Raw genomic sequence first — 13311 nt, forward strand, 5'->3', positions numbered from 1 at the left:
TACTTTACTTCAACTGCTTTGGTCTGCTCACCATCCTGCATTAATTACTCATTCACCAGATCCATTCTCTAAAGCTTTCATCCTCTTTGCAGCAAACAAGCCCAGTACAGGCAGGCGATGAGGGTCTCGTTTTTAATATCATCACCCAGTCACCTACTGAATGAGAATCACTGCACCAAAGTGCAAGATGAAGAAAAACATGGATTAAGTGTCAGTTACTAAAACTGATTAACTAGAGAAAGTGTATTATTATTATTATTATTGTTATTATGTGGGCCTGCAGTTTCAAAACTTTTATGAGAACTTTTCATTACATTTTGCAAAAATTATAAAATGGTAAAGCTCTGAAAATGGCTGGAAATCCTGTTAATATGAAGAAGTCAATGCAATAACGCAGCGAGTCAACAAAAGAAGAATTTTGCATAGCTACTGTAGTTTTATTCAATTTCATCATCATTGTAACCATCTATAGAAAATATATGAACACTGTAATTAAACATTTCAATGGCCAGTCAAAACAGATCATGCAGACACAGTATACAGTATTACAGTTAATGTGAGTGGAGGACAGAGAAGATCTGATAGCATCTTGCTTTAACATTATTGCTTGATTACAAACTTCATCCCTTTATTAGAGGCGTCCGTCATCATAGTATAAGTGAGTATAGAAAGTGTGTGATGCTCTACAACATTTTAAGCATTATTCAGTTTGTTCCGTGTGTCTGCACATTCATTCATGCAATAGATAAATTCTGATAATAATCATTTGTATGAGTGAAGAAGCCATTGCAGGTGGATAATTAAAGTTGGGGTTTTTTTACACCATCTGTTTGTTATTGAGCTGCTTGTCTACAAGATTAAATATGCTTGTTCAAATCAGTCTCATACAAACACCAGAATACACCTTTCTGTACACTTTCAATGAAAAAAAAAAAAAATTCACAAGGGTTTGGGCACAAATATCTCCAGGTTCACTGCTGTTTGTGTTCTGCACTACTATGTACAGACAACCCCCCCCACCCCGCCCACAAACACACACACACACACACCAGCCCGCCCCCACCTCCCCTCTGGCTGGGGGCTGAAGAACTGTAGATGAGCTCCAGGTAGGAGGGAAAATCCACCAAAGGCTTAGATCACATTGTCAAACATGTGCATGGACTGCATGATATTTTCATCCTGGAGGTGGCAAAACAAGGTGGCAGAGTTAAACTACTGAGCACACAGCAGATAGAAATGGAGGTTTTACCATTAAATGTGAATTTGAAATGTTTGAATGCATTTGATGCTGAAAACCTTTTGGCATGTCTCCAAGAACTCATCGATGGTGACCACTCCGTCATTGTTCCTGTCCATTTTCTGGAAAACAAAGTTATGTCTATGTTCAGTGCTCTTGTTTTCTAACCACAGTGAGTCCAGGCTTGAACCTGTGTCCTGTCCTCTAGTTAAACAAGCTGCCAGTAAACAAAACAAGGTGTACCAGTACATTCTGACATGATGCACTTCAGATGAAAGGCACAAAACAAGACTGAGCATGTACATACAAACCGTGTAAAAGCACAGTTTTAGATGTGAATGTCAGGTAAAACACTGTGATAGGAAATCAAACATGTATGGACCATTTGAATAAATCATTTGACTCACTCTGAGTTCAGTGTTGGAAGATGTGTATTGGCTTGGTGATTTTTGTTTTTTACCTGGAAGAAGCTGTCAACGTGCTCTTTGGGCGCACTATCCTTCATGTTGGGGTAGGTATACTTCCCCATCATGTTATAGATGGAGTGCATGATATCTGTCATCTCCTGGACAAATGGATGAGAGGAAAAGAAACAAGGACAAATCAAACTTAACAGAGAGCTGCCCATATAAGAGAAGGAGACAGACAGCCAGACAGAGACAGAGAATTGTTCAAGTACCTCTCTGGTGATGCAGCCGTCTTTATTGAGATCGTACAGATTAAAGGCCCAGTTGAGTTTATCAGTGATGGAGCCTCTCAAGATGATGGACAGACTGATAACGAAGTCCTAAAGCAAGAGAGAGAAGACGCAGCCATGACTGAGATCACCGACGTGATTAACAACCGTGAGAAACAACTGAAAGAGTGACTCAAAAGGTATAAACATGACAGCAACAGGAACAAGGAAATACTGTCACCAGCAGATACAATGCAAATGTTTATAAACATGATTTTTTTTTTTTGTTTAGAATTTTTTGCTGTAAAGTAAAGAGAGTCAAGGTGTGACATATTTGAGTGTTTTTATGAGAAGAAGATAACTTTTTAAACACCCCCTTGTGTGTGTGTCCTGGACCAAGAAAGTCTATGTGAAAAATGTACCTTATGTGTGCTTAAATGTGTGCTTAACCATCACATAGAAAGACACAAGGTAGTCAAGTGTAGTGAGTAGTGAAAAGGTACGGAGTAACTAATAAAACTTCCCAAAGTGCTTCACAAGAAGTCAGCAGAGTTCATATAATAATATAATTCATTGAAGAGGCTTTGTGGTCTGTCTTTTAATAACGGACTGTTACCACAGAGCATAAAGCAACAAAACACAGAGAGTGAAAGAATGGGAAAGCCACCTCAAAGCTGACCGAGCCATTGTTGTTGGTGTCAAACGCTTCGAACAGGAAATGCGCGTACATACTTGAATCTGGAAGAGGAAATAAAATGTCCATTCAAATCCACAGGAATATGAAAATGAGGTGCAGCAAATCAGAGCACGAAATCATACAGCAGGTCCTGCAGGGATCAGAGAGTCAGTAGGGTTTGAGTCTGTGAGGTGGTGCGCAGAGATGATCTTAAAACCTGCGGTCTTATGGCAGCGTTTGTAGAAACCTTTACACTTACAAGTTACAAATATGAATATATGCATTTTAGAGCTGCTTCTGTCTCTGAAAGCCTTTTCAGAAGTTAAAAAAGCATTTTTGTTGTCATTTTTTCCTACAAATACAAACATTTACTAAGCGTTCATAAGACAAGAGATTTTTTCACCTGTTTGCCAAGAGTAATATAAAACAGTATTACATAGTAATACTATTACATAGTAATACAACATATATAGTATACAACAGCAACAGCTTCTAAAATTATGTTTGAACATCATATTCAATCTCAAAATTGTCCCTTATTTGACCCCACAGATTTTCATTCTAAGACTAATGCAGACGATTTCCCTGAGGAGAACATCATAAAGTATGTGGTATGAACAGAGACAAAGATATAATCTGGTGTTTGACTGGAATAAAAACCTGCAGACTTTTAACACCCAACCTTCTACTGATTTAGACAACAGCTCGTTTTTGGACTCCAGGCTTCCATTTTTGAAAACCGGAAAATGTTAGTAAAATAAATGTTAAATAAATACTGAAAACATGACTTGAAGGAAAAGGATGTGACAGACCTCCCTGAGGGAAGAACTGGGAGTAGATGTTTTTAAAAGTCTCTTCATTCACCACACCACTGGGACACTCCTGTGGCAATGAAAAGACACACACGCATGTCAACTAAAAACGCACACTCTCTCTCGTGCATGGAAATAATTAAAAAATACACATTGTGCATAAACAGATCAAGACTTCACAGAAATCTTTGACTGACATTCTTGAATCCCCGATAGAGAACCTGCAGCTCTTTCTTGTTGAAGCTGGTCTGCTCAACGAGTCGGTCGAGCCCCTCTGGTCTGTAACACACTGTCGACAGTTCAGCATCATCGATGATATTTCCTGCATGGAGGGATGGAGAGACACATTAAATTGCTACTCCCTGCGACACACACAGAGTACATGAAACCCCTTGTCCTGAGAATCGGCCCAAAGTGGTGGAGATAAAGAAGAATAAAATTAAGAGTGACAAACCAAGAGGCTGGCCCAGTGTTTAAATTTCTCATATAGATAATATGAAGAGGAATCTGAGTGATGAGGGACTTGTGTGTCCTGACACTTGCTTTGATTAGATGTAGAGCTGGAGCCAGAGCGATAGCAGGGGAGCAGTTTGAGGAACCGCTGCTTTATGGTCTTTTTAATGGGTTTGGATGGTGGATTACCTGGAAACAACCAATCACAGCAGAGATTAGAGGCAGACAGAGTGGCCCACATTGGGGAAGAGCATGTCAAATGGATAAAACACTGGCTGAACTTCACTCAAATGCTTAGTTTGCTGACCTGGCTTTGGCCCAGCGTGACCCGTCAGAGCAAAGCTGTTTGCAGAGTGTCCTGCATGTGAGGCCTGAGTGAAATGACAGTAATCAGGTTTGCTTATCTTTGCTTTCACATATACAATGGACAGGAGGGGTTTTTCTTTACGTTTTTAATCCTTTATGTAATCAAAACATGTCTTTAAACAGTGTGTACACGACAGACCCGGAGATGAGTTTAATTTGATATTAAATTCATTCCTTCAAACTGAGTCACTTCAGGAGCTGTGTTTGGATGTCGGCTTTTCTGAGTCACATGAAGAAGAAATGTTTGGTTTCACAGTGAATGTGTCAGTTATACTATGAAAGAGCTCATTTCTGAAGTTCAGTATGTCCAGTTCAAAGTCAAACTTCCTCACTTGGCGTTGTGGGTTAATAGAACTGAGGATGCTCGAGCATTTAAAATTCACAACAAGTTAGCCATACCTGCTCATTCTGTACAGTTTTCACCAAAGCATAGAACCAGCTGAGAAGAAATATTTAGATGCTTTGAGCTTGCAGGATGATTATTATGTGATATTATGTGATGATTATGAAGTCCATGAAGTACACAAATTCTCTGGATTTTTTATAACTAACTTTTTGACAAGAGCTCAATATCTGCATTCAGTTGAAGCCATGGTGAGTGCCTGAACCATAGTGTCATAGTGTGAAGCCATTTGTGTGTGTGTGTGTGTGTGTGTGTGTATGTGTGTGTATGTTTATGTTTTAACCTTAACTTATCCAGGGAGGGTTCACGGAGAGGAAACCTCTCTTTTTCAGGAACTCCCTGAGCAGCTCCACAGGAGCGGGTGGGGCTCACTGGTGGTAATCAGGGAGGGGCTGCTTTTATACTTTCAACAACCAGATCCATTCTTCCAGTCTGGGGAACAGAACCAGTATCCTCCTGGTCAAGGGCTTGCTTTTCTAGCATTCAGGGCATCACTGTCTTGATCACCTAGTAGCTCAACAAAATCATAACTTTCCCTTGGTGTTTAAGGGTGTGGGATGGAAGGATTGATAGATAGATACTTTATATAGTATATATAATATATATAATATATATAATATAATATATAGTATAAAAATCTAGAATACATAAAGAAGCTAAGCTTAAAAACAAAAAATAGAATAAAAGATGTTCTTCTTTCTCCTCAAAATGCTCACTCCTCTGCAGCAGGTAAAATTTCCAGCCTCAGTTCTGAAGCTTTGCCTGCTCCTAAATTCTCTTTGCTTTGTTTGATGGACTTGCTTTCAGTTGCTGAATGCATCCTGTTCTGTAATCTCTCTCATCCAAAGCCAAACACCAAGACTTCATATTGACCCAAAACAGCCCGAGAACAAAGAGATGAGATGCAATACGTGTGAGGAGCTGGACAACAGCAACGATGCTGATGCGAGCTCAGTGTGAGTGTTGATTTGTTTCTTTTGACTGTGATTCCACGTTTATTCCATGGCTCTCAGTCAGTCATGAGCAGTCATTGTCAGAACACCCCCACAAAGTAGAGGTGGTTAATGTCAACATCTATACTTTTATTTATCGTTCAACTAAACTTAGACTTAGACTTAAACTTAGACTTTCTTTATTTGTCATTTGGATTTTCATCACAAACGAAATTTCGGTACAGTGGCTCAAGCATAGCAGGAATTACCGACATATTCTTTATAAAAGAAAAGTAAAAATATAATATATACACAAATAAATATGCAGTAAAAAGTACTTGAAAGTGAGGTAGTTTGTATAAAAAGTCAGTCAGCATATATACATATGTAATTATTATTGCACAGTGAGTATTTGTAATAAATAGTACTTTTGTGGATGTACAGAATATAAATATATTGCACAGTAAATAAATGGGCTGTAGTCCTGAGTGGTGTTTGTGTGGTTGAGGAGGGGAAGTGATCATGTAGAGTTAAGTAGTCTTATGGCATATGGAAAGAAGCTGTTTGCGAGTCTGGTTGTTCTGCACCGCATGCTGCGGAATCTTCTGCCAGACTTCAGCAGTGAGAACAGACCATGGTGAGGGTGGGAGGGGTCACTGGTGATGTTGTGGGCCCTGGTCAGGCAGCAAGATGAGGACATTATCTTCAACAGCTCAATCAAACATAAACATTCAATGGGCCGAAAAACATAGATTTGAAATCATCCCTAAATGCATCATGTAAACGATGGTCTACGCACACTCATCGAAATTTAGGTGAAAGTGTGTATTATTTTGTCCAATATAAGGCGCATTTCTAGACAGGTATGTCTCCTTCCTGCCACTAGAGGGCAGTGTTGAACTACAGTCAGATTATACACTTCAACTGTTAAAGGAGACACAGAGTTCAGTCTGATGCATTAGCTATCTCAAGCACATTCAAATCAGACTTATTTTTACACTCTGATCTGTCTGGAAAATTGTCATCAGTGAAGTAAAGATCAAATCACAGTCAGACACAGCAGCAGCTGTACACGGTCAAACATACAGTGAAACTCACACATTCACACCTGAGACGTGTGGCACAACAAGAGTGGTGACTGCACTGCAGCCACACAGGGATTCAGTGTTTTGCTGCAGTGCATGTCAAATAATTTAAAAAAATAGGTGTAGCTGTGACTATTAAATGCTATATTATGGGAAAAGTGTGCATAAAGCTTCTACAAATAAACATGAATCATGAATAAAGTTTCATACTGTGAGAACAAAACTTTTGTTGACCTTGTCTACGATATGTCAATCAAAATTTCAAATGCAGCAGCTGCACACATGGAAAAACAAAGAAAGCTTCACAGGCCTCACACACATGCAGTGTGGATGACACAAACGTCTCTGCTACCTGATGCAGAAAAATAAAACTGTAAAATTATTCTTAATATTTTACCTGGAAAACCTTTTTTGCAGAGAGACAGAGCCCACAAAACAACTCCTCTACTTCTCTGCTGTTTCCTTTTTTCTTTCCAGCTGATGTTTGTATATATGACAGAGTGAAGGTTATTGATCACAGATATTTTTCAAGTCACTGAAAAACTTTCTAATGGCAGCAGTGTGATGTGACCCGTGAACAGGGCTGGAGATCGTTCTTAGAGAGGCTCTGCAATTAATAAATGTCTAACTCAGCTGAAGCATTATTGTGTGAGTTCTATAAAATCAGAAACATTAGCTGAACAGAATGAAACCTACATAAAGGATTTGTCCACACTGTTCGTGATGTTACAACAGCAGCGAATGCAACGTGCATCAGCGGGTGAACTCTTAAACTTGTTGCATTATGTAACCTTTTAACTGTCCCACAGCGCAAAACACACATCGAACATCTCCAGGGTTTGACTGATGAATAATACTGACTCAGCGGTTATTTCAGCAGGTGCTGAGATCATCCAGCTGCCTCTCCACACTTCCAAAGACCCTCTGGGTGACTTTGACTGTGGGAATCAATTTCAACAAATGTAGCCCTCTGAGGAACATCAATACACTTTTCCCTGCTATTAACACATTTAAAGACTCTTTTATCCATTGGTGCAAACAGTTCAGGCTGAAAATACTATTAACTATGGATAGAGAAGAGTTACTGTTGAAAATCAAACACCATAAACATGATGAAATTACATTAACATGACAGAGGTCCCGAAGCCCTATCGCAGATTAAGTTAGTTACTAGCATAAATCACTTCATTTCAGTTCATTCTGGGGGGAGACCTAATCAGTCAGAATATTTGCTGACATTTCCAAACCTCAAACTTCTGAGTTGGGCCTAATCAAAGGGCTTTCACTCAGCTGGAGCGAAGAGGTAGGTTTATTGCAACAACCGCAAAAACAGCATTTGAAAATATAGACATGGGAGATCAATCATAGTGGAGGGATTAAAGCCTCCAAATGTCGCATCATTTTCATTTTCTTCTTGTAACACTGAGCTCTCATTAATTCATCCTTTGTCAGACAATTTTCTCTCCCCATAGAGGACAAAACTTTCTCCCACAAAGTTAATAACAACCATATGTTAGCAGGGAATAAATAAAGAAGGAAGCCTTTATTTCTGTATGTACACTCATAACTGGCCAGTCCATAGTGAGAGATTATTTGGAATCTGTGAACTATAAGCAAATGATTTAGTAAGCGTGAAATAGCTGGTAAATGCTCATAGAGACACGTGAACGTAAAACATCTTTCATTCGCTGGCAGCATTTTGTTGGCAGTTTAAATAAGGTCATGCTGCGCTAAATGAATGTTTGTAAGCTAATGCTGGCGGGCCCGCGGCCTCCGTGCTTACCATAATCCTCAGAAAGACATGGATCAGATTAGAGACATCCATCTCACCCTCAGACAAACCATGAACATGGCACAAACACAGCCCAAACCAAACCATCCACGCTCTTTCTCTTGCACTGACGTTAGGAGCGACAGTCGCAAAGGTTCCAATCAGCTCACTTCACCTTGCATGTCCTTGCATAGCAGCCTCATCAGTTACGTAGGATCAGCTTTGGTTATTTGTTACACAACACTGGTCTTAATACAACACTCTTCATCAGCCCAGACCACAGACAAATCCATTTGGCACCTATGACAAGAAATCTGTTCCCCTCTGAGAGGCTTTGATGTTGAATCCAGCTATGTAACTATGTTATATAAAATAATAGTTATGTTATCATTGTTAACACTTTTTTACATTAAGAAAAAACCCATGCATTAAGATCTATGAATGTGCTATCATGTAAACGACACAGAAAAAAAAGCAGATTTCTCCTGACTCACAACTGCAGCTCCAAGCATGACTCGTCAGTATTTAACTGAGGGCAATATTCCCTTCCCATCTACCAAACCAAGTGTTTCAGTGCTGAAACTCCAAAGTAGTACAAAAACATGAACCTTAAAGTTATAGTTTTGGGACATGTAAATATGAAACTACAGCTTAGTACTTAGCACACTGACTGGGAAACCATTAGCCTGGCTCTGTCCAGTGGGAACAAAATGTGCTCCACAGCACCTCTTACATTATATATTGTTTGTTCAACCAGCTAGGCTAACTGATTTCTCACAGTGGCGTCGTATTTTACTGTACAAATCCAAACCTCAGCAAGACAGAAAGTAAGAAAATTTCCCAAACTGATTAGCTATATTGCTTTAAAAAGGAAAAACTCAGTCTTTCCACATGACATCAAGATGCAGCACAGCAGCAATCAGTCAGGGTCACTGTGACATGTGAAGTGTGGTGTAGAAAGTGATGACTTGAAAAACGTGCACTATGTATAATGTATGAACACAGGCGGGAGTAAACAACATGAGGTTTTCAGCAGCTTCAGCACATAAAGACCATTTTCTGCTTGGTCTGAATGGTTGTCAGATAAAGCTGATAAATCTTTTACATGCATTTTTAACAGACTTTTCCCATAAGCAGTTTTTGTTGCTTCCTTCTTCAATACACGTAACATAAGCGTTGGCTGTTTGTTTGACAGAAACAGTATTGAACTGAACAGTAAAAGGTGCATTTACTCAGGACTGTGCCTCAGGCTGCTGAGCAGCACAACGTCCCTGCGCTTCACTCTTTAATGACAGACTTTTTCTTTGTCCCCTGAATGGCCCCTAAAGCCTCTATGTGTTCATGCACCTGTTCACTGTTTGGTTAACCTGCTGCTGAATTGATATCACATCGGCTATTGTGCCAGCAACAACTTCCAGCCATTAAATAAACCTTCATCTTTATACCATCTGTCCATTTTAAATACAGTAGGTTAGAAATAGACTAAATGAAAACAGCACCGAAAGCAGTTATTTTTATACACTATAGTTGTTTAAGGAAAAAAAAGACTATTACAGAAAGTTGTCAGAAGATTATCAGTCCAGCCTCCCAAAGCAGTGAGTGTTTGTGTGTGTGTGTGTGTGTGTGTGTGTGTTTGTGAGAGAGAGAGAGAGAGAGAGAGTGATGGAGACTGATGTTTACTGAGCTCTAAAGAGACATGTCTTTGCAAGCACTCATGAGGAAAATAAAACACTGAAAATACTGACAAAGAGAGGAGCCTCACTGATCTAATTAGGGCGTGAGCACTCACACTGACAGGTATAATTTTACATGACAAGAAACGGATGAGACTCCTCTTTTCTTGCATATCGTCTCATCTCTCCTATGCTCCTCTCCACTCCAGGCCCCCTGTGTGTTTACCTGAACTGTGGCAGCACCAAAGCACACTGCTGATGTGCATCTTCATGGCTTTTTATCACGATATGGTCATTGTCATGTTGCCTGTAAAGCATGTTAGGCTTTATTTTCCTTTTTATTGCAGATATTGTAGTGGTTTCCTTAGAACCACTACAATATCAGTCATTATCACTGTGCATTTAGTCATTTGTGCTGCATTTTTCGGGCATTAAAAAACAAACACACAGATGTAATGTGACCATCATAATTATCACTGACTTGTCATTTAGAGGCGCAACTATCATCTTGATCATCGATCACTCTGTTCTATGATGCACTGATCACAAAGTCAAGAAAAATGACAAAGTCGTCCAGGAGCCAAAAGTGAGCAAGACCCGAACATTGAATTTACAATGAAAAAAGGGAGTAAATACAAATATACTTAGAAGCTGGAACCAGAAATTATTTGACTTCTAAATGTCAAATTCATGTCAGCAGTGATGTTATTAAAGTAACCCTTTTCAGACTAACGTCTGCAGGGACTACTGGACCATCCTGTGCTTCACTTCCACACTCCAGACCTTCGGTCCTCACAGCCACGTGCAGATGTTAGCTTCAGGTCCAGCACACAACCCTCTTTACTCACAGTGAGAACTATAGCAGCTCACTGCAGCATCTTTCACATGTAACCATCCTTCACCAGTTCAACAGACTGATATATGGGGGGTTTGTGTTCCTGTTAACCTCAGCCACATGATGCCACCGGCCTATTGACCATGGTGTTGTTACAAATATTTCTACATACTATTTATACCAGTTTTACAGCAGGAAAAAGCAATGGTGCCAAGTTTGTCTTGAAACAAACTACCAAATAAAATTGTCTGTCCAATCAAGTGTCCTATCCACCTTGCTAAGTAATGTGACTGAGGCTGCTGCTGTAGCGCGCAGTGTCCACATTCACACACTGACTTTGAACCCTGTCTGTTTGCAGCAGCTGGTGACAGATGATGAGACAGAAGTGTGCCGTAAAGCCCCTTAAACACACCTTCAGTGTTGTCTGACAGAGTTGACCAAGCAAAGCAAACTTCTGTGAGCGCACAGCGACAGGACATGTAAGCCAGGTCAGCAAACAGCAGTAAGTCCACTGAATCAAACAAACGTTTCTGTATGAAGAGGACACGAAGTGATACCTGTAAGCGGGTCGTAAGATCTGTCCAGCTCCCTGGAGTCAGACAAACTCTGGTCCTGACTCCTGGATTTCATCTTTTGTTTCACCGCTTACCAGATCAACCTGCTGGATTTAGGACTTCATTCCTGTTCGCATGTCACTTTTCTCCAAGCATCAGGCCGTGTGAGCTGCAGACCGGTCGCACACGGAGGAGCGACAAGAAAAACAGCGTCCAAGTCCGTGTGATGTGAAAGCTGCTCTCCCTGCGCGCCCGCTCGCCTCTATCCAAACTGAGCCCTCTCCTCCTCCCGCTCGGCATCAGCGCGCACTCACACCCACAGTTTGCGCTTTACAGTCACTCTGAGAAGCTCCCGTGGGCTTCAGCCTCTGGTCTGCAGGAGCTGCTGTGACTTTACTTTGTCCAAACATCCAAACATGACAATGATCTGTCGGCGATTCGAGAAGAAAGGGAGAGAAATCAAAAGTGGTGGAATGTACATTTACTCAAGTACTGAATATATGGGGTATTTGTACTTTAATCGAGTCTTTTCTTTCCACGCCACTTCACTGCTCATGGATCTTTTTTTTTCAACAGTTTCTTCACAAACGTACTACTCAGAAGTAAATACATGTACAGCTGAAACGATTAGTCGATTAATCCGTCAACTGACAGAAAACTAATTCTGATAATCGTTTAAGTCATATTTCATGTAAAAAAAAAATATTTCAGGCAAATTTGCTACTTTAAATTATTTTAATCAGAAATCTCATTTTAACTATTTTCAGGTTTGGACTACAAAACAGTTAGTTGTTTAATGGAGAAAATAACCACCAGTTGGAATCATATACAAAACAGGTCAAAACTAGTTCCATCTCAATCAGCTGCCACAGTGAAACTCTGCTTGCATCCGTAATAATAATCTAATGACATTATGATCTAACAAGGACCATCTTTCTACTTTCTTAACCTTTTCCTGATTAGACCGCTGTACTTTTACTCAGTTATCATTTTCAATACATGAGTATTTTTACAGTGTGGTATTAGTACTTTTGTTTCAGTAAGGGATCTGTGTAATCCCTCCACTGCTCAAACCATCACAGCTGAGATGAGAAGGTAAATGAGATGAGAGGAAGAGGAGTGATGAAGCAAGACAGTGAGGACAGACAGACAGAGGGATGTGGGAGTGTATATCTGCTGATCTGTGCCTCGCTGATGGATGGTCTCACCTTGGCTCGGGACTTGAGCAGCTTTGGCTCCGTAGAGAGATGTAATACCTGCGGATCAATACCCTGTCAGCTCCACGTCCTTGAGCTGGTTGAGCAGAGTTAACAGATGACTCACTCATATTTCAGAAAATGCAAGCACCAAGGTCGAGATTATAAAAACATCATTTGAATATTAAATCCATAAATACACAGTATAAGCTGGATGGAGACAGAGAGGCTGATTTACGGGATAAACTTCAAGATTTCCACAGCTTTGTTTCCCATCAGGAACTCCTGTTGCAAACACCCGAACTTCTAAGCTTTTCTGAGACATCATCAAGGTTCAAAGTAAGGGTGGAACTGAGTGGCTTTTTCATGTATATTTTTTGTATTATTAGAGTACACTTTAACTCTGTAGGTTTTTTTGGGTTTTTTTGTTTTGGACAGACATGAATTAGGTAACAGGGTTGTCAACAGTCACATTGTTACAGCAAAAGTGGAGTCCATTAACGTCTGGACGCCTTTCTGTAGCTCATGGTGCCTCAGGATTCTAAAGAAAAGACCCTGAACTGATGAGGGACTGGTGGGTTTCTTGGTTGATTGTTGGATGTATTGGTGTTGGAATTCTCACAGCACAGTCACATGCCAGAT

At 40.1% G+C, this 13311-nt stretch overlaps 1 protein-coding gene across 1 annotated transcript; it reads right to left on the reverse strand.

Annotated features, from left to right (window-relative positions):
- Nucleotides 1–1028: 1028 nt before the first annotated feature.
- Nucleotides 1029–11882, reverse strand: LOC124067809 (Kv channel-interacting protein 2-like). Its single transcript, XM_046405447.1, has 9 exons — nt 11477–11882; nt 3945–4043; nt 3599–3723; nt 3402–3471; nt 2581–2651; nt 1917–2024; nt 1698–1802; nt 1297–1359; nt 1029–1179 (listed from the first exon to the last, which is right to left on the reverse strand). The coding sequence occupies exons 1-9, from the start codon at nt 11547–11549 to the stop codon at nt 1132–1134; spliced, it is 762 nt and encodes a 253-aa protein (XP_046261403.1). The 5' UTR covers nt 11550–11882; the 3' UTR covers nt 1029–1131.
- Between the last annotated feature and the right edge of the window lie 1429 nt (nt 11883–13311).

The sequence above is a fragment of the Scatophagus argus genome, chromosome 2 (genome assembly GCF_020382885.2).
Source record: "Scatophagus argus isolate fScaArg1 chromosome 2, fScaArg1.pri, whole genome shotgun sequence".
Lineage (NCBI taxonomy): Eukaryota > Metazoa > Chordata > Actinopteri > Scatophagidae > Scatophagus > Scatophagus argus.